Source organism: Etheostoma spectabile, chromosome 4 (assembly GCF_008692095.1).
Source record: "Etheostoma spectabile isolate EspeVRDwgs_2016 chromosome 4, UIUC_Espe_1.0, whole genome shotgun sequence".
Taxonomy (NCBI): domain Eukaryota; kingdom Metazoa; phylum Chordata; class Actinopteri; order Perciformes; family Percidae; genus Etheostoma; species Etheostoma spectabile.
In genome coordinates this window covers 25133937-25160759 of record NC_045736.1, presented here as the reverse complement: position 1 = coordinate 25160759, position 26823 = coordinate 25133937, and the positions used below count along the sequence as shown (strand labels likewise).

The following is a 26823-nucleotide window of genomic DNA, read 5'->3' as shown; positions in this document are numbered from 1 at the left end:
TATAGTAAATGGCATACATGCGATGAGTTTGACTTGGAAGTGCAATAACTTGACTCTTTGAAAGATACTGTACAGCTGGCTAATTCATCAGCACTACTACGACTGCCTTTAATGTAACACAGTCATCATGTTTTATTTCTAAGAAGCATGATGCAGTGCACGGGGCAATTTCATTTTCACTTAATCTAGACTATGACTTGGGTAAAACATTTGCTTGCTATATGTTGAGCCACTCATCTTTATTAGAGACGGAGCCAGAACTGTTAGTGTTCATATCACATTGGCCCAGTGCTCCACCCCTTCGCTCCACTTTGTCACATGAAATATGCGGAGAGAGTTAATGTGCACTTCACCTACATCTTCAATTTATATCCACAAGTGATGTCAGGAAAGTGCTTGTTTTGCCACTGACATGCTCAGATTATTGTTGTGTCTGACAAAATTATGGAAAGGACCCCTACTGAGGTCGATCTTCTTGTTAAAGAATACGTTCCATGTCCTGTTTCTGGTTAACCAAAAAGGTCTATCTCTGTAGGGAACCTTTACATAATGTTGTCAGACTATTATAATAACAATCTGAGCCTGTCAGTGGCAGAAAAAGCAGACATAAATTGGCGATGTGCGTTTGCCCCATAGGATAACATTGCAGCCCGGTTTGCAGCTGCCGGTTACTGCGTTCTTTCACAATACAGGACCAATTTCACCCTTTGACTCTCTGGGGTCCGATGGTGTTTTCAGACACATGGATCAATGTGGCGTGCTTTGATATTGTTGTCAATGTATACAAATCTAAGCAGTATTCTTTAAAAACAATTAGGGAATATTTACACTTACTCTAGTTGGTCTCTAGCTGACTTGAGGAGTTGTTCAAAATGAGACAGATCATCATCAGTGTCTTTACCCACAGGTTATGATGAGCTGATGAAATTATCGCCTCTGTCCAGAATCGTCCATAGCTTATGTCATACCGGCATGGCAACTTCCAAAAAAGGTTTACATTAAAACAAGTGAATTATGCTTCAACCTGCAGGGCATTTTATAGTGCGTTCTCCGCAGCTCCGACTCTGCTGTGATTTATTTAATTAATGTAAATAAGACACAAAAAATGTTTAAAAAAAACACATTATTTGTCCGTAGTCCTCTTAGAAAGTGTTATATTTTTGTCATGCTTATCAAGCTATTAATCTAAATACATGAGAAATATTATTCAGTATTCTAAACCTGCTGAGCCCAGAGGATTAAATGATATTGGTTTGTTTTATTACACATTACAAACATTTTCATGTTTAAGGTGATTAGTTAGAGGGGAAGTCGAAGACTGTTTTACAGGAGTGTGGAGTAGTGACCTCACCTGCCCTCTGTAACTCATCTCTGTTTGAGCCTAGTGACTCCGGGCTACAATAGCAGACGCGGGTAAAACACGACCAAATCTTTAATCAAATTGCCGGCTGTTGCTTTGCATCATGGGCAGGGCTGGACATTAACGTTTTGCGGCACTTGTCCTATGGACAAAGGATATTTACGTTTCACTTGGCCATGCAGAAAAGTCACTTGCCCGTGTAGAGGTATATAATAATTAAAAAAAAATTGTTTGCCAATGCAGAATTCGAACAAACCATTGAAAGCATCCAAACACTATCAACATTAATAAAATTCAGCTGAAACGATAGAAACAAACCCAAGAATAGATTCCCTTGGAACAAGGAAAGAGGATCTCCAGGCTCTGTAGTACAAAGTAATACTTTGCACGCCGGTGTGCCAGAAATTTGTTTCACATCGGTAAAATAAAATTGGTAAAATAGAGGTAATGAGTAGGGTTGGGTACTGTCCACTTTTTTTGTGGTACGGTACCGGGAGTCTTTTTTTCCCGGTACATTCCCTTTCTAATAACCTTTTGATATTTATTTAGAACATTTTACACAACACACAAAATAGAACACCTCCCTCTCCTCTCCCCATCCAGCCTGTACAAACGATCTAATAGGCTAATTATTCATTTCTTACACTGCACTTTATTCTCGTATTTGTATCCTATTCTGTTTTTATTTTCTATCTCTTGTTAAACTGTTTTTTAAAGTTTTATGTAAAGTGTTTTTTAATTGCCTTGTTGCTTGAATGTGCTATGGAATTAAAGTTACCTTGCACCACAACCTCTACCTGTCAGTCAGTCAGTCAATAGGGCATAGGGAACGCAGTGCTGCCTGCCGGAGGAAGTCCCGTTAACCCAGACGGTGACAGCTTTCACCTCGCCGTTATAGACGCTGTCTGCGTGGAGTATTGAAAAGTGTAAACACACTTGCAACCGCTTTATCGGCATTGCTGTGACTCACTGGGACTTTAACAAAGTCAGTGTTGTTTCGCTCCGTCGGCACCACAGCTCTCTCTCTCTCTCTCTCTCTCTCTCTCTCTCTCTCTCTCTCTCTCTCTCTCTCTCTCTCTCTCTCTCTGTGTGTTGGAGCTTGCTGTCAGGATGCAGAGAAGTCAGATATGCTCGCGCTTATGCGCTCTCAGGTACCAAAATTTGGCACCGTTTGATTTAAAGTGAATCCGTCCTTGGTAGTACCAATGTTATTCAGTCAGTACAGAGTTTGGTACCCAACCCTAGTGATGAGTGGCGCATAACAAGAAGTAACATGGCATTTTATGTTGTTTGAGTTTTAACTTGTCCAGTGGGGCAAGTCCATATCTCTTCCACTTTCCCTACAAAAACTCCACTTGTTCTGGTTCCGGACAAGCGGACAAGCCTTGATGGGTAATTTAGTTTTAACAAGGAAGAAAAATGCTTTAAGTAAAAAAGACAAGGTGGAGGCTGGGGGTGTGGCCTTAACCAACTGCCACTTTGCTGTCTCTTGCCATAATGTGTCTCTCTTTCTTGGGTAGGCCAAATTCTCTTGGCGGACAAAGCAGAGAAAGAGGAGGTAACCTTGCCCCTTATGACCTCATAAGTTTCCAGATCGGCCCATCTGAGCTCGGCCCAACCCAGGGCTCGGTTTACACCTATCACCATTTCTAGCCCCTGGGGTACCATAGGCAGGCTGGGGGGAACTCATATTAATGTTGAAAAATAAAGCTCATAAAGCTTAATTTTCATGCCATGGGACCTTTAAATGAGTGTGGCAGCCAAGAGGAATGAAGCAGCAGTTATTTAGTGTACTTTTGGATTACATGATTACATCATCAACATCAGAGCAGCAAAATGAGTTTGGGCATTTGGCAGGACACAGTCCGGCTTGAGAAAAACCACAGTTGTCCTCCAGTCAAAGGCGAAAGCAGGAACAGTTTTGCCCATCCACACAGACAGTCGTGACATCTGCCAACGTACTAGAGACAGGGAAAGCACAAATGAGCAGCTCAGAGGCTGGGTGGAGGCGTCTGTGGTAATAACTTCCTCATGATTCTTTGTATAAAAGTAAGAGTAGATGACTAGTGGCTTAAAGATTAATAAAGAGAGCTGCTGGCAGAACGGAGAGAGGGAGTTGAGGGCAGCAGACGGAGTGAATACCACAAGTTGCCTGTGCTATCCACTGGGTCATGCTCATGAAAATGTTAATCAAGCTTTGCAGATAGCAGCTTCTTCTCTAACCTAGCACATACATTTAACTCTGTTGGTGATTCATGTGTCTTGTGAAGAATTGTCAGTTTGTGAGCTTTTTTTTCCATGGCAGTCGCAAAGTAGTTAAAATTAACTCTTTCAAATAACTCCTGTCCTGTATGACCTGCATGGCAGCACACAAGCCGAATAAGAATAGCTAGGCCTATTAATAGAACACTTATGATAATGAATCATTCCAAACACATTTATGATGGCCTACTTCTCAATCATGGCGCTGATCAGTTCACCATGGTATGTTGAAACAAATAATCTTTCACATTGTTTTTTTTACATGTTATTTTCAATCCCACACATCCAATTACCTACAAAATTAACCCACAATACTCTGAATTCTAGGTGTTTTCCACCTTATAGTGCATGTTGATTCTCTGACTTTTGTAGACGATTTGTATCTAGGTCATACTGAAGTCTGTGTAACTGTTGGTCTGCTGTGGGCATACTCTAAAGGCCCAACTGTCTGGATTATTTGTTGTTTGAGAAACTGTAAAGTTTTTGGTCGCATTATTTGTCTTTTAAGTCCCAATGTGTCTGAAATTATCAGAATATACGCAAATTTCATAATTATCTTAGTCTTCTTGGCCTATGCAGACATGTTTTTAAAAACAGCCGTTTTAGGCACATCTTAAATGTCACAATGTTTGCTTAGGTGTTTTTTCTTAAAACTTGAGTTGAGTTGGTCAAGTCACCTTCCTTCTTTGTGTTAAGTATTCCAGGTCCAGCAACAGGACACAGAGCGCTTAATCTTTAGTGGGGCATGATGAGGAATAACATAAGTGTAGTTTGCCATGCCATTGCCAATTAGATTTCACAACAGTCATTTTAAACCCCTCCAAGAATTTTGAGACTACTAGTAACCTGTCATAAACATTATTATACTGGATCTATGCTGCCAAGACACACTAATTCCATGTAATGTGAATATTGCAAAGTATACAGGAATCATACATTCAGGGTATGTGTGCACCCAATTGGTCTTATTTGATGCTGTTTTGTCATCAGCAGTGACACAAGCCCGACCCTACCCAAAATGTAAACTGCGCTGTTTCTTTAAATTCAGAATGGAATGGATCTCAAATAGATCCAAATGGAGAAACATAAAGAAAAAAACTCAGCCCTAGCTCCCTCAGCCGAATAGTGTGGGTGACAGATCAAGGCAGCAACATAATCAAAGCCCTGGAACATATAGGAGACTTTCTTGTCTCAATCAGCTAATTAATACTGTCCTTCGCATGTCTGCATGTCGACACACTGGCCGAAAAAACACAAATGCTTGATCAAGGGCCTGGCACAAGGATAGTTGCGGGACACATCGGCCCGGCCTGCAGGTCCGGTTGGATCAAGTTCGAGCTCGGAAAGCGAATCTAAACTGTAATGTGAGGTGGCCAGTGTCATTGGTGTAAGAGTCAGTTTTAGGCAAAGAGAATTTTTTTAGATAAATCCAAGTTAGTTATAAACCGATTGCTCAACCATTTTATTTATAGTTTCATTTACTTTGGATCATTGGTATGGTTGTTCTTACCAATCAGCTGTGAAACAGTGTTTCCGTTTTATACATTTTGTAGCGGCACATGTTCTTTGCTTGTGGATATTTAAAACTTGGTTTTTGGTGGAGTAATTACTCAGTAGTACTTCCCTCAAGGTCTTTGGAGCCTTGGGCTCAGAGCACGGTCCTCCTTCTAGATTGTTCAGCAAACAAAGAGTTAGCATGTTTTTACCACAGTGCTGTGACAGGTTCCACTGTCTGAAGAGTGACATTCAAGGATATTTGGATACATTCACCTGGATCTGTATTTCATTTGGTAGAACCAGTCATGTTCATTCTTTTTTCTCTAAAGCTGTTTGGCTGGGTTTGGAGTCCGCAAAAACAGAAGGAAACCTGGTACTAATATAAAAGACGTACTACAGTTTGGTTCACGTACATCTTTCAAACTCAAAAAAGTGGTGATATTTAGAAAAGAAGAAGACACACTTACAAAAAAAGCCAATTTACGCCACCAAACTGGATCCAATGAAGATGGCGAACAAGACAACACCATGACTCCCAGCTATAAACCCAGAGTCATCGAAGGAGTCAAGCCCAAAGTTGTCCTTGTGGAGGGAATCAAATGTAGGTCGCAGCTTAAATGCAAGGCCAGGCCTGGGGAATATGCGTGCCCAGGGTGCTCTTTTGCTCTGGGGAAACGCAAGCGTAGGAAATAAACAGATTTTTCACACATGGTTATTTTTAGGAGCCGGGTTGTGGCCATGTGCATGCCTGTACAGCCTCCTTTTACATTTTCAATATGTGTTGATGCCATTGCTTTAAAGAAAGACAGCTAATTTTAATATCACATGTTTTCCTATGTCATTTAAACTTAGTTGTCGCCATATTGAGCACATTGTTCGCTTCATATTTCTGTCCTGTCCTCCTGATCATAATTTACCTCTCAGTCTTTCATCGTGTTGTGGAAGATGTTTCAGTAATGCATAACTGAACAATGTAGTCATTTTGGTCTTTTATATAATATAACTCTCAAGTCTAATCTTAGTGTCATCCTCTGCCTTCACAAATGTCAACAATCTTAGTCTGAGTCTATCATTTCACTAGAAGGGCAGATGCCCCCTTAAAATAGTCTGACATCAATTAAATATAGATGAGGCGCTTGAATTTGTCTGCCAGTAAGCGTTAGTTGTGCTTGAAAAGGGGAGAGGTGAAGCGCTTCTATATATTAAGTGCAGTAAAGCAATCCATTTTGTTTTGCAGTATTTAAATCATAGGCAGTCAGACTGATCATTCGGCTTTCGTCAGTCCAAAAAGGGCCTCTGAACACACGGAAGCGACACCAATTTGAGCGTACGTTTTTTTGATGCCCAAAAAATAAAAACTCTAGAAATGACAAATGCGTCATGTGGGTCTGGCTTCTCCCGAATTTCAAAGCCAACCATAATGGCGGCTCATTTAGAATGCAATCTTGTTATTTTACAACAAAAAGTTCACGAAAATTGTTTCTGGAAACATTTTAAGCAAGAAATAGGCCACATAGTTGCTGAATCTGTCTGTTTTTTTGATTGACAAAGGTCAGTTTTAAAGATTTTTAGAGGCATTCATTCTGCTCACTGACCGATTCAACAAGTCGCACTGGCCCAAATTAAAGCCGATGGCCCCTCTGACTGAAGAGACGCCAGACTGTCCGACGGCCGATAATGGGGTTGGTGTGTCAGCGCCTTTAACCCTTGTGTTGTCTTCCTGTCAACCATTAAAAAAAACATTAGCGCTTTTCCCCACATTTTTGGCACTTTTTCAATGTTGTGGGTGCTCTTTTATGTTTTGGGTGTTTTTTTCCAAAGTTTTTTGATATTTTTAATGTTGACATTTCCAACGGACCATTTTTTGTGACATTTTTTTTTTTTTACTGAAAATGGGTTAATTTGGCCCAGGAAAACATGAGGGTTAAACGCCTCAGTTGAGTCAATTCGGTTGAGATGACGGGAAGATGACAGAAAGGAGGCAATTTGATATTGATCCTCTGTAAGCTGAGTGACAGTGTAGACCATGGGTCTCAAACTCGCGGCCCGGGGGCCAATTGCGGCCCGCGGGATGATATTTTGTGGCCCCCTACTTGACATCAAAGTTAAGTGTTAGTGCGGCCCGCGCGTTCTGAAACTTTTTGTCATTGCGCTTGTCACTTATGGGCTACCGTAGTAGTCTCCTGACAGCGGCGTAACGGTTGTCAAGCTAGCTAAGTACTCTTTGCGGCAAATGCCTGAGGTTTGACAATGTGATGTCTGTTGTTGTGAAATTCACCAACCATATCAGATCTAGGGGCTTATAGCACCGGCAGTTCCGCGCCCTGTTTGGAGGAAATAGTTGGGTTTTTTTGGAATACTTGTTGCGGCCCAGCCAAACCCAGACTCTACTTCCAGCGGCCCCCAAGTAAGTTGAGTTTGAGACCCCTGGTGTAGACCAACTGGGAAGGCCAAGGTCACAGCGAGGGTTGTGACCAGTCGCTGTCACATATTGATTGTGGTTTGAAAGACATTGTGGTGTAACTGGATGCTTTCTGTTGTTGATTAGCCCAATCCTGAGATAGTAGCAGTAGCTGTTTTTACCTTTCAACAGAAACACTACGGCCCTATATTAGCGACCTAAGCGCATGGGCGTGAAGTGCGTGGCGCAGCTGCGTTTAGGGCGTGTCCAAATCCACTTTTTCTAGTTTGACTGCGCAAAAAAAGGTCTGTGCGCCACGCTGTACTGGGTGCATGATTTGTCATTGATACGTATGATCTTAGTGTTTAAAGATGCATTAATCAATTTTTGACCAACCAGTGCCAGATAAACTTCAAAACCAGCTTGCCAAGTAGTTTTGGCTTAAGTGTTAGCAAACAGTTTTTTTTAAACTCTGCTGTAAATGTAATTCTTATATTCACTCCACGTTTTTGTTTGTGTGTGTGTGTGTGTGGTGTGTTGTGTGTGTGTGGTGTGTGTGTGTGTGTGTGGTGTGTGTGTGTGTGTGTGTGTGTGTGTGGTGTGTGTGTGGTGTGCTGCCGTGTTAAAGACGGAACAACTCTGTCCTCACATTGCATGTTTTTACCTTTGCTTTTATACAGAATGGCACAACCTTCTCACCTTGAACAGGCTGTGTTAAAAGAGGCTAGTAATTAGAAAAGAGACGAGAGAGAGGTTAAAAACAAGGAGGTAAGCGTTCATCCGGAAAGCGTACCTCCTATGGAGAGATTCTAAGGATAACAAGCCATCACCTGCCGTTAGCATTTTATTGACTGCCATTCATTTTGGCATCCCTTTGACAGCAAATAACTTTACATCTGAAGTGTTTAAAGACTCTATTTGTCCATTGTTTGTTTTGAAAGGAACACGACAATGTATGAAAGGCTCCATTACCTTGTATCTCACAGCACCGTTTTGATGGATTGGAAATACTTTGGCATGTGGCAAGTGAATTCATATAAAGTAACATTTATCCACGAACAGATTTCTCTTGGCACAGTTAACAGAAGACTTCCAACTTTCAGACAAGTTGCTCACATCACATCTACAAGCTCAATTTGCAGCTGCGCAGCAACGCTCAGCCATCAACGGAAAAGGGCTTCTAATAGACTTCATTGGTCTCCGTCGAAGTTGTTTCTGTGTCCATTAATTTTACTGTCTATGGTTAAAAACTGCAAAATGCGAAATCAAAAGTAGGATCAGTGTTTCCCCCAGGTAAGGTCCTCAGTATGGTCCACACTGAGAAAAATGATATAACTGACTCTTTCTTCAGCAGAAGCGCTGTGCAGTTGGCCAGTAGCTACTGCTGCCACCACTTTGTGTTGGTAGTGGAGATGTTGTTGGCGACCCCGACTAGGCTGTGGAGTGTTGAGACCTTGCTTTATATAGGGATGTTTGTGAACCAGTTGGAGCAAGAAGCATGCTGGAGGGGTCTAATGAGATGGACAGACGGAATTGTATATGGCTGTTCATGATGACTACTGTGAGAGACACAAGCCGGTAATTGTTGGTTCTTACTCTTCTTTAGCACAGGAATGATAGCAGCAGCTTTGACATATTTGGGAATTAACACCTGGGCAACACCATATGTTAAAAATATCCTTAAAGTTAAAGTGTTCACGCCTTATAAGCTTTGAGAAAATGATTGTTGCCATGATAACTTTTCTAAGTACCCTGTTGCAGCACAATCACAATAATGCTGGGGTTGTTTTGTCACACTATGCTGTGGTCAGTCTGAAAGTTCTCTTATTATTACTGTGTCACTGGAGACTTATTTAAAGCTATTTCCCGCTGGCCAATTGTCAAATGTGGCCACAAAAAAAGGAAGTAATATCTGTTTAATGATGAAATTACATGAACAACACCAGGATGGCAACAGTCACAGAAGATAAGGAGAAATAATTTATGGTAGTAGTGGTAACGTGGTCCACCCCATGGTTCCCTTTTGTGGTATGACTGGGATGTGGTTGGCCCTAACTACAGTATGCTTATTTAGGGTTGAGTAACTTACAGTGCGGAGGTGCTGAAGTTGCTCTCCTCGTTATGGGGGTCTAATCTGCTCACCATAGGTGGTTCCCAGCATAGACAAGACAGTTCTTCGTCTGTGGCTTTTATGGTTGTGTGTGTGTGTGTGTGTGTGTGTGTGTGTGTTTTGCAGGGGAGATGGGTGCATAAAGCTCCATTAAGTGATTACCATCCACCCACAGTTCCCGTTTGGCCCTAGACCGTGCCATTTGGTGGCCATGCACCTCCCCCCGCAATGTCAATTAGTGCGTGTGTACATGTGTATGTGCTGGTTGGCAGGGGGTGAAACAGCTGCTGATTATAACAAAGGTGTTTCCTTCCCAACCCTTTTTGTACCACTACAAGCCAAAGCATGTTTGTCATTTACATACACACAAGTCACCCCTCTGTGACTGTTGATATCTGACTCAACCCTTTGCTGGATTGCCAGAGGGAAGAGGTGGCTCAGCATTGTGCCCTTATCAGTGTGAAGGGGAAAGCCTAGAGGATAGATGGAGAGAGAGAGGGGACAGTACCAATTATTATTCATTGTTGTGTAGAGGTCCACATGTTCGAATAGTAAACTACTAAAATCAAAACTGCACACAGAGCAGGTAGACTTCATCTGTGGACATTTAGTTGGCCAATCATGCCATTTTCAGCAACAACCAGCTTCAGAGAGATGTAGTCAACCATTGTCCAGAGTTGAATATATATTTTACAAATAGCACTAGTTTTCAAGTCTCTCTTTACCCAAGCAGATAATTTTCTGGTGTTTTGAAAGTTCAACAAAACAACCTCATGCTCTGTATCCACCAGTGCTCTTAATTTCTAGGCTGCTTTTTCACTGCAGTTTTAAATCTTATGTGTTCACGAATGCCAAATTAGTATTCTACATACATGGCAGTTTCACAAAATGCTTTCTTTTTTTCAGCAGTAGAGTTATTGCACTCTGCCCCCCCCCCAACTGCCTGTTGCCTCTCTGTGGATAATCAAGTAATGCTAGACTAATTGGCTTGCTAGTTAACATTCGCAAACATGAGCTTTGAATAATTTCCCGTACTGTGTAAAGGGGGTGGACAGATCTAATATAAAGGGGATCGAACCAAAAAAAAAGAAATTCTATTACTGCGTTTAACCCATCCTATTAGGAGCAGTGGGCAGCTATACGTACAGCATCCGGGGAGCAACCTGGGGTTTAGTGTCTTGCTCAGGGACACTTTGACATGTGGTTGGATGACCTGGGTGGGATTGATCCGCCAACCTTGTGGCTGTGGGGCAACCATTTTACCTCTGTGCTTTTAGTCCAGTATTGGGCCTGATGGGATGGATTTGAAATGCTGTGTATTAGATAAAGAATTTGCATTTTACAGGCACAGCACTAAAACAATTGATATAGTTACTTTCTTATTTTTGTATTCTGTGACACACTTTGTTATATATATATTTTTTAACAGCCTCATTGAGAACCAAAATCCCTTTTAAGTTGGCCAAAAGGATATACTACTGTTGCAACACGAGAGAAAGATGAGGTTTGAGGTTTAATACTATAGGTAAACTAAGAGTAAACAATTCAGTCGCTGCTTAATAAGTAGGCTATTTGCCTGTTGATGCCCAGCCCTCTTTAAGCAACCTATGTAAACAGATTAATTAGAATACCATCTTATTTAGGCTGAGCTCATTGTCAAGATCGTGGAAGTCCAGGTGTTATTCTCACACTTTTACTTTCTCTTCAGTTTTATTCTCTGTCAATATCTCTTTGTTCTTTCCAGCCTTCTCCCACTCTCATTTTTCTTGTGCATGCATCATTTATGTTTTCTCACATGGGACAGGCCTTTGAGTCATACCTTGGTGGTACTTCATATTTCTGTCGCGGAATTGAAAAGGTCGTTGTGAAACCAGAGGAGACCGTGTAGAAGACTGCGTCATCACTGGAGGACAAACTTCCCCACATCTCTCTCTCTCCCTCTCCCTATCCTATCCTTTCTGGGTTGTCCCTAGCAACAGCAGAGGCCCGGTGGCATGATGCATGAACACACAGAAATTGCGTTCCTTTTTCTTTGTTTGTTGTTTGCTTTCAAGAACATACAGTCCTGGAGCATTTATTGTTACATGTTATTCAGTTACAGGTTAGGGTACATTTGCTGGTTTTAATTTTGGGCAAGTATGCATGTGTTTTGATGCAGCAGTAGTGGCTCTGAGCTTCCTGTGCTATAGTACACCTGCCAATGTCTCAACACTTGTCTCCTTGATCATCTTTTAAAATTGCTAATGATTAAGTTTTTTTTACAATGCCCACCCAACCATCTCAGCTTGTGAAAGTATTGAAGCCGTTAAGCTACAAACGAGCCAGCACTACAGTAGATGAACACCCTCACAGCAAGTCTTCAAGGCTTTATTCTATGTGCAAGTAGCTGGATTATGCTAACTCTTAGCTTTGGTAGTCTCACTCCTTCTCGCTTCCTCTGCATTTTAGTTGTCGTTGAGCTCATTAAATCCCAACTCCAGGCAGGAGTCTTTTTGCACAACTGTCAGTCCCAACCTGTCTTTCCTTCTCACTCTATTTCACAGCTTGGTCAATGGAGTTTTTGTTGGGGGGGGGGGCGCGCTATTGAAGTAATTACGCATAAAGCGATGACAGTGTCTCACCCTTGGGTCTGAGCCAAAGCTCTGCTTTTCTATCCCATTTGAAACACTGGTCACAATTCCACTTCCTATTTGGTTTTCTTAGAGCAGCGGTGTCTAAATGGAGTCCAATCAATGGCCGCTTTTGTGTGGGAAGTGAACTGACGGTCGGCTGAACTCTTTGGCTCAGCTAAGGACTCTCCAAGGTTGACGTTCTGTGAAAGACTCCTTTCCTGGGAATGAGTGGACTGACTTGTTTCATAGACTTCTGATGGGATTTGTTTGACATTGGATCAATTTCCTCATCTTGCAAGAGTGTCTAGTCACAGTAGTGGAGTTTGGAATCTTGTGGGCACTAATGTATAAATGCTGGTGATTAACAGTTGAAACAGGAGTTTCACTCTCGAATGTGTAGCCATACAGTAGCTTATAACAGAGTAAATATAAAAAGTAGACTGTGATTGTAAAAGCTGTCTGATTGAACTGAATAATGTCAATAATATATTGTGAGACAGTCAGTGTCTGCAACATGTATGCCTTTCTACTGAATGCTTGTATGAGTGTAATGCATGCTTGTTTGAGTTATGGACAGCACATCTGTGATTATTCACTAGTGTCACTGAACTTGGCTGCAATGGGAGCCCCTCTCCCCCAATCCCCACACATCTATTCTTATCAGCTTATTGCTTACCAGCCCACTGGATTCAGAGTGATTGGGTGATACAGCGAATAGATCAAGAGATGGAAGAGAAAGGAAGCTGTGGAAGGTAGCATGAAGGGAAAGCCCTTTGTTGTCTGCAAACAGATGTCTGTCAGAACAAGAGGAGAAAGATTACTTGCCGTGAGCACTGTCTAGATTCTCACGTTTATTCCATTTTTCAAGCCACTGACGGAATGATTTTCTTTTTGTCGTAGGACACAATAAATGCAGTAGCGAGTGAGCAAGGAAACTTGGTCAGATAGCATGGAAATGTGCACAAGTGAGGCAACGATTGGATGATTGATGAGAGTAAAGATAGCAGAATGTTTAAAAACAAAAAATACAGCATGACCTTTAGTCAAGTTAGCAGTGTTGTCGTCTCACTATTGTCTCAGCTGCAAAGCTGTTTACTATTGATGCCACACTGGCCAACTGTCGGTCATTAAAGATGTGTTACAATCTAACAGGCTACATGCCAAACCACACACATACTCCCATTTTCACCCTACATATGGCAGGATCCCACTAGGGTGCTAGTACGATACCTCACACTCTTCTCTAGTGTGAAGGATGATCATAGCAAACAATGGAGCATATGCCTTTTGGAGCCGGCTATCATGTTATTTGTTACTTTTTTTAACCAGTATTAAAATAGCTCATGTTATATAGCATTGTAAATACTATCTCCAAGACACTGTATTACCCCTATCTCATTTATCTTAAACCCTGAAAATAAAATCTTAAAAAAAAAAAAAAAAGTTAGCTGAACCAATGTTTTAGATGGTGACTCTTGGTGAAAGATGGTGAAAGACTCCTTGCCTGGGAATGAGTGGACTGACTTGTTTCATAGACTTCTGATGGGATTTGTTTGACATTGGATCAATTTCCTCATCTTGCAAGAGTGTCTAGTCACAGTAGTGGAGTTTGGAATCTTGTGGGCACTAATGTATAAATGCTGGGGATTAACAGTAGAAACAGAAAAGTCAGCTGAACTAGTTTTCAGATGGTGAGTCTTTAAAAAACGTTTCTTGTTACCGTCTAATTTGCTAACTCCCACACTCTCTGATTTGTTGTCCAGGTACAACCCGCACCCCGCGTGAAGGAGAAGTTTCTGGCGTGGACTACAACTTCCTCTCAGTGGAGGACTTCTTGAAGTTGGAGAAGAGTGGGACCTTGTTGGAGATAGGAACGTATGACGGTAAATTAGAAACACACACATTTGGTTGGGTGTATTGTATGTAACTACAGATAAAAGTGCATAGAGGTTCGCTAGTCTTATAGCTTTCACATACCTAAAACATCAACAGAAAACATTAAACATTTAAACTAAGCTTGCTGGCATAGAAATACAGTGGGACTCTACACACTTCCCTTCAAACTCACTTAATTCTTCAGTAACACAAATGTACTGAACACCTTTAGTGGCTGCACGCAGGAGTTCTCAGGCAACTTTCACTCTTGTTCTCTCTGTGTGTCAAAATTATTTATTGTTCACTACATATTTAAACTGTTCAAATTGGCATTGAACCTGACTTTGGACAACGTGCCAACTTACATGGCAGAAAATAATTAAGTCCCTCTTTACCTTCAGCCAGTGCTTAAACTGACGCATCTATGGTACAATATCTGCAAGCAGGCATGGTGTGTCCCTGTCCAGGCCAATCAGCCTGCTTTTGGACAGGTGCACCTGTTGGCACAGCAGGAGGGAACCACGTTTCCCCTCTGCCTCCAGCCGGTGCTCAAAACACGCTAGCCCCCTCTGCCACAGTCAAGTATCAATGTCTGTCCCCTTGAGTCAAAGAGCACATTCCTCAGTCTAGATTCTGTGTGCATCGACATTCATGAATTACACTGAAAGAAAATCCATTGCGGAACGGCAGATCTACTAATGTCGGAACAGTTAGTCTCCTCAGCACATCATAGTGCAATGCTGCAGAAAGCACAACTTCAGAAGATTCTTCTCAAATGGAAAAATTGTAATTCTGTCTCTTTTTGTTATGCACCGCCATTGCAGTCACTCTGTTCTCCATAAATGTAGGTGAGAAAGCCTTCCATAACAAGTTTACCTTCTATCTCTGGGGGGTGTTGAAAGTAGCTCTCAGACATATTGGAAGACACTGGCTAAAGTAGAAGTAGACAAGAAAATTGAGTTTTACAGTTGAAAAGGTAGTTGTCAAAACCTTGATATGCTTTGTCTTACATGTAAGCAACATTACAAAGGTATATTCATGAAAAATTGATGTGATGTTTGATATATAGAGAAACTGGGCAGTTGCCAGTAGTGTTTTGGCTTATTTGTTTTGAGTCAGCAGGCTATTTGCATTGACACAGACACGCATAAACCTTTTAGGTCAGGTTGAAGGTCTTGGTGTCATAATGAGTGATTGTCAGTTGCCTTGGGACACAACTGCATACCTATCTAGTGTGTTGTCCTTTATATTTACCCTGTCGTTAGCTGCAAAAAACAAAATACAATTGTTGGTGGAAATATTCGGCATATGTTGGTAACCTAGGCCACGTCCACACCAAAACGGTATTTTTTTCCCAGTCTTCCCAGGCATCGTTTCAAGAAAATGTGAGGTAAGAGGTTGAAGGTAAGAGGTTGAGGGGTGTGGCTGTGACATCATTGATGACATCAGCACTTACAGGATTTGTGTGGACGATCGGCCAAAACCGTGTAATAGGTGTGTGCCTTCAGGTGGTTTCAAACATACCTCACAAATACGAGCTTCTCTGTCCACCTCGGCGATTAAGCTTCCGAGACAGCCCCATCAACCTGCGGTGTCCCTCAAGTCTCTGTCTTAGGCCCTATGTTATTCTCATTGTACATTATGCCTTTGGCGTCCATATTTGAAAAACATGGGGTCTCTTTCCCCTCTTTTGCAGGTGATGTGTATATGCCTTTAAATCTAAAAACTAAGGTCTCATTGCAGTCTCTGCTTGATTGTCTAAATGACATTAAAAGATGGATGGGCCTAAACTTCCTCAACAGAGACAAAACCGAGGTTATAGTGTTTGGATATCAGGATCTGGTTGATGTCGGCAGTAAGCCGCCCCTAACTTGTGGAAGAGTTTTCCATTTCATATAAAAAACGATTCTAATGTCAAACACTTCAAATCACTATTAAAAACACATTTCTTTTCTCTGGCCTTTCCTTCCACCTAAGAAAAAATACTATTACCATTGTTGGTTTATTATTTTCTTTTGTGTTGTATTCTGTATTCAGTTACACCTTGTAAAGCACTTTGTTCAACCCAGTTGTTTTTAAACGTGCTATATAAATAAATTGACATTGGCATTATTTGCACCAAAAAGCGTTTCCGTGTGGATGGCCCCCTAGTCTTGACAGGTTTTAATAATCCTTTCCCAGTGCAACTTTCATCCTCCCTACTAGCATGTAACTATTTAGGACAAAAACATTTACTTCAAATACAGTTTATAAACTGTATTCAGTCAGTTAAGATTAGACATTCAAATCAAAGCAAAATGGTGATTCTGTATCAAACTCATCGCTGTCAATGTACTCATTTAGATGCTACAGTTTATCACATAGAGGTGCATTTCCCATTTTGTACTTGTCGGGAAAAAAAAAATGCAACATAATTCCAACATGGTGGCCATCCAAAATGAAGAAAGCTAAAAAAACAACAACAAAAAAGTCAATTTTATCAGGAAGTGAGAAAGATTTCAACAACCAGTTCTAGACAATAAAACCAAAGAATTCTTTACACATCATGAAACATGGCAAATAGTTTGTGTCTTGTAACACTTTGCTGATAAGCCAAACCAGTCACTACAGACACACTGGAAGGGCTGTTAACAACAACACTACCATGCATCACCTCCATTCAGTCAGAAAATGTTTAATTAACTGTCTGCTGTGTCCACTTAGCTTGTTCACTGTTCCATAACAAAGGATTTCCCTCTGACGGCAATCAAGGAGGCGCAAACAAGGCAACTAGCTTACTCACTTCCATGGATTACGTATGGAGGAAATCAGAAGTGTTTAAATATCTTCCTTTCACTTTAAAGGGTTCTATATGCTTTAAAACTAAGCTAGACTCACAATTCAAATATTTTCTGCAGCATCTATAGGTGGCATTGGCATGTAACTGCGTGGTTGAGTAATGTCAGCAAATACATTGGTAATATCTCAGTTACAGTTCTCAATTGAATTCAGTTCCTGAGATGACACACAATGTTGTGCAAACAACATATTGTTTTGCACTTTATGAGAATGTGTCTGAAAAATGACTAAAATAACCAAACCAGCTTCCAGTTTGATAAGTCTGTGTGTGGAATAAACTCTGTTTATGCGACAGACAAGTACAAATATCCCCACACCTGAAAATTTCCATCACAATGTTTGACTCATAGACTGTATACGTGATCAACTGCAGTTTTCAGCACCGGTGGTTTCCTCTAGGTTTGGAGGTTTTATTAACCCCGATTAAGCCTAAAATTGTCGTGTTTTGGTCTGGGAATACATTGACACCATTTCTGTTGGCTCTTTAGGTCCATTGTAAATGTTTAGATAGCTGCTAATAAACCATTTTCATGGCAGACATGATGGCATTTAAGTTGTAGTTTGCCAATTTGACTGTAATTTTACCAACGGAACGTAAAAATTATTTTTTCCACAGCCTTTATATTTTTGATGCCGCTCTGTCACAATGAGATGTCTGTTTTAAATGTGGCTTTATATTCTGCTATTTATATGGTACAGTCTCCTTATGTGTGCATGGTCTAACTTTAGATGAAAATACTGTTTGTCAAATAAAACAGTTCTGCTTGTTTTCTCGCCTTTTAGAAACTATCCGTTTAGTGTGGTACTGGCACTAGGAAAATTTGTCTGCAAACTCCTTTACTAAATGTCTTCAGACAATTGTATAAACTACTTGGAAGAAGTCAAGGACTCACAAAATACCAACTTATTTTGGAACATTAGAACACAAATGATGTAACATAAATTCAAGAACTTCAAACAAGAAACAAATTTAGCTTTGCTAAGAGATTCAAATTGTCCCACCATAGACAAACCCAGCCTCTCTATTTGTGTACAAGGATGCCTGGCTGTCGGGCAGAAAATAATGCGAGCGAAGCCATTCGGTCGGTTGTGGCAACACTGCCGAATATCCAGAAGTTAAAGCCAGAGCAAGAACAATCTTTGCTGAGTTTTGTTGGTGGCCATGTTGTTGTGGCCCTCCTCCCCACGGGGTTCGGGAAAAGTTTGATTTTCCAGCTCGCTCCGTTATTGGTGAAGGAGTTAGCTGAATCGAACACTAGTGATGCTAAGCCGACATCACGACCAAACGTTAGTGATTGGTTATGGCAGATCCAGAGTGGCTCTGGGCAGATCCAATATCTTTAAACTTTAACGGAGTACCCGCCTTCAAGGAAATTAACACTTGTCAATGGAGAGTGGCCAGACTCTCTGTACAAATAAAATAGACGAGAGTCTGGTAGGACCAGGCTATGACTAAACCCTCTCCATCACAAAACACACACACACACACACACACACACACACACACACACACACACACACACACACACACAACACACACACACACACACACACACAACCATTTTAACTCTTCTCTGTAAACCTCCCACTAAAATGCCCTTTTAAATGCGTCTTTTTTTAATCCCCCCATCCCTGCCTCCTTCTTTCATTGCCTAGGTAACTATTATGGGACACCCAAGCCACCGGTGCAGCCCCCCGGTGGGAAAGTGATTAGCAGTAGCGGCGGTGATGCCCCACTGTCAGACGGGCTCAGCGGTTGCCTGCCGGGCTCGCAGAACTCTACTCCCAGACGCGCCAAGTCCTACAATGACATGCAAAATGCTGGAATAGGGCCTGGAGAGCAGCAGCAGGTGGACGACGAGGACCTTCCTGACATGAACAGTAGCTTTACAGGTACGTACGGGGGACAGGCAGGAATGTGGATGGATGAGAGGACAGTCGATTAGATGCATGTCTTCACAGATTTTAGTTTATACTTGAATCACAGGGACCAGTACAAGAGCACAATTTAGACATAGTGAGATTGCCAGACTAAAGCCTTAAAAGTAAAGATGTCAGTTGTAGAAAAAGGTTTTACATTCAACATGATTTCAAGTCCTAAAAGTAGAAAGCAGAATCTTTATTGTAACATCTCAAATGTAACAATTTGCTTTGTTGTTCTAATTAAATAGAGACTTTTAATGACAAGTATGACTCGGCCTGTAAAAACATTTGTGTCTTTTGTGACTCTCAAAGAGGGATTTGTCAAGTCTGAGGAAATAACCCTGATGATGTCATCACTGTTTTGACTTATAATTGACATTTGTCCTGTCCTGTTTTTGACATCTACCAAACAACTGATTGATCTGAATATATTTGAGAGGTGAATCAATAATGAATGCAAACCAAAACACAGATACACTTAAAATGTATCACTCAGACTGTGCAATATATTCTCTAGCTTTTTAGTTCAGCACAGATGTGCATTTGTTTCTGCAAAGCAGTTTTACACTGTGAGTACAGAGGTGAAATCCAATAAAAAGAGGTCACTCAAGGCACATCTAAAACAAATGCTGAAGCCAGGTGTAAACATCAGTCCATCTCCAATGGATTTAGGCACAATTTTCATTTAGTTGGATACAAAATACCAGGCCGGAACCGGCCTCATGGCTGGAACTATACTCTAAATTAAATTTGGCATCTTTGCACAGGCAACAGCCAAAATGAATTACCACATTTGGCATTGGTCAATACAGTGTGAAAGGGCTTGCTAGCTTCACCTGTCTAGGTTTTTCTACCTCCTCACAATTTTGATCAGCAGCTGTCGTGTGACTGGCTGCATGCCACCTATTGTTGGTTTATTGTCATTTTCTTTTACAAGCTGTAGTTGTATATTAACTCCTTGTTTTGCAGAATTTACACCATGATTCAGATTCTCCTTTAACTTTAGAAATAAAGTTATTATTATTATTATTTGCTGGTGTGGGCACTTTTAAAACAACCTGAACAGTGAGTACACAGGCAGTTGCTTGCAGAGCCGTCTTCAACAGCAGCCTGAGAACATGCTGTGTTGTGTTTTATTGAAGATTACAGCCCTAGAATGTGATCCTTTCTGCAGTTTGGAAGGGGAGATCAACAGAAACTGAATTGTGATGGATAAAGTGGGTGGGGATGCAAGTGGAGACAAGGTTGCAGGGCATTAAATAGAAAGAGGGAGTGGCTGTGAAAGGCCAAAGTGAGCAAGTCTGAAAAGGATTGGACAGTGAGAGACAGAGAAGCTAGGGAGGATTGTATTTTGCGAAGGAGGATAAGCTCAGAAAATTAAGAAGTAGGAGAAAGAGCACAAAGGAGGTAAAGAACGAGCAGAAGAGAGAGCACTTTGGTTTGGTGAGGGGCTGCAGAACACAAGAGCTTCTTTGATTGGTGAGTAAGTGGTCTCTGGGTTCGACTACAACTGCCTGTATCTATGCGCCTAAAAATGTAAAATAGTGCCATCTGGCTGCAAACAACAGAGGGTGGATGACTGAGGAGCTTCCATTTTTTAAATGATTCTTAATAACATCGTTTGTACTTGGTAGTCCGTTTGTGTCTTAGAGGGAGATTTATTTGATAATTTGGATGTGTGATGCTGACATCAGTGCTGTTTTTTTGGTGCTCTGATAGGGATAATTTTGAATAGTATTACTTTCTCCTTTTTTAATATCTCATCTTGTGTGTTAGTAGGTAGGCATTGTAAGGAGGTTGACTCAGCCCTTAAGCCATTTCTGTCATGTGTTTTAGAAGGTGGGACCAAAAGTTGTTTATTTGCCGTCTGTGATTGTGCGAACTCTTAGGGTGCCAGTTAAGTGTGAGTGTGAAAATGGGATAACAGGAAACTACGTGATAACACTTCAGAGGTCACGTTTGAGGTGTGAAGTGCCCACTCAGTAAATGTCTTTATAACTGTAAGAGGTGTGACGCAATTGTGTAGCTAGCTTTCTAGAAACAAAGATAAAGCTTCCTAAAAACTCTTGACGTACTCTCATGTTGGAAGAATTTGGACGGCCCAGGTAAAAGACATTTTTCATTGATCTGGACTCTTAGAAATGCAATGACAGTAAAATTGTAATTTTTGACACCCTCCCCTTTCCATTTTTCCCTATTCTGAAAACTGTTTTTCTATAAATACTAGTGGCATCATGCTCCTTAGAAATAACCTCATCAATAACTCAGGGAGGTATGAAGTAAAAGCAATTGTTTCAGCCAAAACCTTTTGTAGTTGACATCTTGGGTTTTGAGGCTCCTCTAGTGGCACCCAAATTGTTTTCACTGCTAATTGTTTTTTTGTTGAAAATGTTTTCAGCATGTTTTCAACCAAATAGGTCCTTAACACCAAGTCACGTTTGCCTTCAATCTTCTAGGAGATTCTAGTGAATTCGACGAGATTCATCCCTTTGCCCCCCGCAAGAGTGACCCGCCCTACGTTGGGAGAACCCCCTCACCATCGGCCACCACGGAGAGCACTCAGCAGTCACACTCTCACCTGAGCCATCCTCCCCCCGAGGACCCGCTGGGACCTCTGCCTGACAACTGGGAGATGGCCTACACCGAGAACGGAGAGGTCTACTTTATAGAGTAAGTAACTCAAGGCATTTACACTCGTCAGTGTTGACTTCTTGGTGAATGTTGCTGGACCCATTGCGTAAGCTTCACTTAAATGTCCTGGAAGTTCCCAAGAGCTGATATTTAAAAATAAATTTCATGTGTGTTTATATACAGTTTGTAGTTAATAAACATCAAGTATAGAAACAAGGAAAATCTTCTCAGGCTTTTAAACGTTTACCTATTCAGTTGTAGCTGCAGATTCATGTTTCTACTTCATATAATATACGTTGTTATGGACACTAATTAAAAGCTTTAGTGTGGAATGAAAAATAAATAAAAAATGAAAGTCCTACATAATAAGCAACATAATGGCCCATAAAACAAGAAGAAGTTACTCACAGGCCGCCACTATACTTTCAGACTTAAAGGTAAACTTGAATACAAATATGGGAAATTAAATATACATGATAGAGTTTGGTCAAGAAATTGATCACAGGTAAACTGCAGACGGCAACCTGGTTACATTCCATAGGTGCGCCATTTTGATAATTTTTACTATTACTCACTAGACTTAGACAATATGAGGTATGTCTGTAATACGTACTGTGACTTGTGAGATTCTGTTGTCCATTAATGAAGATTCTTATAAAGGATAGTCCAGGGTTAGTGATCTGTACAAAAACTCTAATTCTGTGCTTCACAGACAGCAGCTTTTGTCCATCCAAAAGTTGCGCTCTGTTATTTAAGTAAATGTTCCTAGAAAAAATGATGTTAGACTTCTTTGTGTGTTATTTGGCCTGTTATTTTGTGGACACAACTCTTATGAAGGCACTTATTTTTTTATTCCTATTGACTTCTTTAATATAATTAACAGATAACAACAACCTGTCAGTTCATTATACACCCCTACATACCAGATTTTTATATTATTTCAGTCACTTCAAGCTAATTTTTTGTGTGCATTTCCTGTTCAGCCACAATACAAAGACCACCTCCTGGATAGACCCTCGGTGCATGGACAAGCCACAGAAACCCCTGGAAGAATGTGAAGACGATGGTACGTTTACACTCCTTTTAAACACAAACCCATTCTATGGCACAGTATTGAACAGGACTTTAGGCATTCCTTGACTTTTACTCTTTTCTTCTATTTTAATTTTGTTTGTCAATTGTAAAGATAAAGCTTTCTCCCATACTCTCTCTTCCTTTTTAGTAAATGACTGTATCACTTGTTTATGAGTAACTAGTGATCCTTTTCACAAACGTGTCCAATCATCTAGCCTCGTATTTAGATTCTAGTTTCTAACTAAGAACTTGGGTTAGACAACACCTTCTTTCCCTTCTTATTTCACAATGCTGTGTTGTTTTGAAAATCAGAGATGTTTATACAAGAGCAGCCTTTAGGTGTCAGTGTTGTCAATGGCGAGCAGTCACTTGGTGGCTCTGCTTTGCTCTGCTCTGCTCCTTCTTTTAGCTGTGTGTCAGAGCAAGATGCCCCACAGCTTCAGGGAATTAACGCCATCATTCATGTACTTCAAATAAGTAAGGCCCTCCCTGACCTAGACTGAGTTGTCGGGCCTGCTCATAGATGTTAAACCTCAAAGAGGTGCATACAAACACAGACAAATAAATACATTCCATTTATTTCCTTCTGGAAGATGCATTACTACTCACACAATGAAATGTGATAACTAATGTGTGTGTTCCCACCAAACGCATTTCATATACATTTGCCAGGTGACATTATTAATTCAGACATTGCGCCGTTTGTTTTTCTGATGTATATATGACTTCCACATAGGTACAAGGTTGTCAAAAGTATCAACACTTTTTCGATACTACCTGGTTCGAAAAGGTTAGTTCTAAAAACATTTGGGATTTGTAATAGTTGGTAATGTTATTAACATTATTGCTTACATGTTGGAATGTGTTCAGCGAATTTTTCTGTACCAGCACTGTGTGTGGGTTGTTAATAAACAGAGGACAAATGAGAAAATAGCGATCCTGGGGTGTGCTGCTAGAACAGAACAGTTTTTTCAAACAAAAAAGGGATTGAGTAGCATTTTTGTTGTTGTTATATACTAGTATTGTATGGAGGTTTAAAATTCTGACAGCCTTAGTGATAACTGTTGTCATTTCATTAGTTGGGATTTTCTTTTATTGTTTAGGTTAAAATGAAACCCCCAACTCTTCTGCCTCAAATCATGTACAGAGAGCCAGTCATATGGTGGAAAACTTGCCTTGATATTTGTTGTCACATGAGCCCAAGGCTCTGGCTTTGAATAACTCTCAGGCCTACTTGACTGACTCACAGATGTCAATCTCCTCTTCCCCACACCCCCACACCCCTCTTTCCCCCTTCTCTTTCCATCTAACAACGATCCTGTGCGGCTGTGCTGTCCATCCTGCCGAGTAGAAGGGGTACACACAGAGGAGCTGGACAATGACCTCGGTAGGATCTTCTTTCATCTTTTACACCACTCTGCTGTTATACAGATACATTCACCATCCCACCACCTGTTTCACCATGAGTTTGCACACATCTGATTCATTATCACAATTCAAAAAGTTTTGGCTGAATTTAGAAAATTAGTTAACTATGACTAACTATGACTAACTATGACAATGACGCTTATCATCTATAAATGACACATTATGCCACACTGACAAAGATTTGACTTTTACCAAGCCTATTCTCAGTATGTAGCTTTTGCTTTTAACAAACACACGCTGTGTGTGATCACAAAGCCGGGCCGGCAACTGTCAACATACCCACATGCCACCAGCAAACCAGACACACTCATACCAGCATGTCATACATAAGAGATGAGGGCTGATCCGAGGAAGATTGTTACGATGATGATTTCCTAATGGGTGTCTGTCTGAGCCAGACAGCAACATGCGTTTTTTTTTCCTGAGGCCCATCAACACTCTAACTAGCCTATCAGACACAGCAGCACGGCCACTTGTGCAGGATAAATGGTGTCTGGAGACTTTTCCCTGCACTTATGCACGGGTAATGAATGATGTCATTCCGTTAGGGGAGCTATCTGATTAATGATTGTATAGCCCTTTATTATGAACAGGCTTTGTAGGAGTGTGCAAAAAAAAATCGATTTTGACTTGAAATTTGATATTGAATCGAATTTTCTGAATTGTGCACCCTTTATGTTTTGACCTGGAAGCACTGTATGTTAAAACACAGAGGCAAAAAATGAAAAATACATACACACATTCCATATTCCCCTTGTCACATTATTGTCATATTATCTCCTTGTCTTTTTTATAGAATTTGGAATAACACTGAATGTACAGTACACTATTGACAAGTGAAAGAATAAAAGTTAGTGAGAGAAAGAGCTTGATTTGTAACAAGTTTCAGTTTTGTTAAAAGAGGATTTGAAAGTGTCAGGAACTTATCCAGGAACCCTATTTTAAGTATCGAAATCAAAAAGATTTTATAATCATCTGCTAAAGCTGCCTTAATCAATATTTTGTGTGTAAACATTGAGTCGAATGACCAAATGTCAAGTGAAAAGGGTCACCCACAGAGAACTAGCACACTGCTTTAGCCTCTTCGTAGCTCTTATTTCTAGCAGCAACAGGCAGCAGTTTACAGCAACGTCAATAAATACAGAACAGACAACATGACATCCAAAAAAGTTGACTTGTTAGCAGTTCTCTTCGTTAAGCATCTTAAACATCCCTCATGTTATAACCATCAGATCAGATGAGTCCATAAGACAGCCCTTGACTGGATGAAGATGTTTAATAAATATTGATCAGCAAAATCCAATAGAGGTGGAAGAAGGAACGCAATTAACTTCAGCTCTCGGAGGAGGAGCAGCGCACACAGACGCACACAGTGTGCCTCTGTGGTACATGCTTACTCAAATCAGTATCAAAAAAAAGATGCAGATAATTAAACATGTAATTCCTCATGCTTGACTCCCCCTTAAATTCAAAATATGTTCTGGAAGGTGGGATGTGGGAAGAGGGACACAGTTTGAAAAACACGGACTAATGAGTGACACACTGTATTTCTCTCTCTTTGTCTTTCTCGTTTGGGTTTCCTATCACTGAAATGTATGTATTGTTAAAATGGTTATGTCCTCTTTTCCACTTTTTCTCTCACACACACACACGCAATCACACACAGGTGCTCCTCCAGGAGCGTAACTAGTGCAGTGTGAAATCAAGTGGGTGATTAAAATTTTGTGCGAGGCGATGCAGCACTGCATTGCATTTAATGTTCCAGTTCAAAAATCTGAATGATAATTCACCATGCCTGCTTTGTGGGTTCATCCTATAGAACGACACTGTCACTGTAACCTTTTCTTTTGTGTTTGCTGCATCTTGTGTTTGCAGCTGTAAAGAATATGGAATAATAGATACTCGAGTTGCATGCGAAACTTAAATTGACAACTCAGATTGCAGATTTTTGTCTGTGGTTGCTCTAAATCCATTTAGCTGACAAGTTATGGCTACCTGTTTGTAATCTGTAGTGTCATGTACATACAATTTAAACATTCCCATCTAGCTTATTTTTTTATTTTATTTTTTTGCATCTGCTTTGACTCCACTCCAACCCATTGCCCTCATCATTAGAAAGCAGAGGGAGGCTCTCCAAGTTGGATGATTGTAATTACCAACTACTTGCACACAGGGTGAGGCTTAACTGGCTGAGGGTAATGATATGTAAAACTGATACAGCATAGGAGATGATTATTGGACAATCTGTGTTTGTAGCCAATTAGAAGGCTCTGACATTATCTATGTGGAGGCTGGCCAATAATCAATGCTGCTGTAATCAGAGGGCTCTCTTGGAGATAACGGCATCACTTTCACTTGCAAACACTGTAGAAATACAGCAAGATTGCGCCATCGGGGCAATTACATGCTGTTGAAATGGGCCTCACATATTTTCCCAATTAGCGTTGATTACGATGAAGTTCACTTTTACTGTCTGTAAAAGTGTCTGCAGATGTGTGCTAGCATTACTGTGAGGAGGCAGCCACTTTCAATGTCATCTCCTCAAGTGAAGCAGTTGAATCAAGTTGCAGTCTTTTAGTCAAACTCTAGCAGACAGAGAGACCACAGCCACACTACCTTTGTGTTTAGCCAAGGGCAGGTATCTTTTCCCTAATATAGGAATCACATTTTTTAGAAATGTGTGTATTTTGCATAATATGTGGACTGTTTATCAATGGTATGAGGTTATATATCAGTATGTAAGAAAAAAAAAAAACCTACAATCATTTTCTCAGTTTGCCCTGTACGTTGTCGGACTCAAGTCTTTTCAAAT

At 40.7% G+C, this 26823-nt stretch overlaps 1 protein-coding gene and 1 long non-coding RNA gene across 10 annotated transcripts in view; one reads left to right on the top strand and one right to left on the bottom strand.

Annotated features, from left to right (window-relative positions):
* The window catches only part of magi1b (membrane associated guanylate kinase, WW and PDZ domain containing 1b), a 143745-nt gene that overhangs the window by 76764 nt on the left and 40158 nt on the right, over positions 1–26823 (top strand). For all 9 annotated transcript variants that reach the window (XM_032514816.1, XM_032514815.1, XM_032514817.1 and 6 more), the window contains 5 exons: positions 14006–14125; positions 18612–18848; positions 21335–21548; positions 22493–22575; positions 23935–23970. In XM_032514816.1, the coding sequence (XP_032370707.1) occupies positions 14006–14125; positions 18612–18848; positions 21335–21548; positions 22493–22575; positions 23935–23970 (690 nt within the window). The remainder of the gene's footprint in view (positions 1–14005; positions 14126–18611; positions 18849–21334; positions 21549–22492; positions 22576–23934; positions 23971–26823) is intronic.
* Positions 8522–20965, bottom strand: LOC116688652 (uncharacterized). Its single transcript, XR_004331821.1, has 3 exons — positions 20954–20965; positions 11843–11849; positions 8522–8650 (listed from the first exon to the last, which is right to left on the bottom strand). It is a non-coding gene; the product is annotated as an uncharacterized LOC116688652 (long non-coding RNA).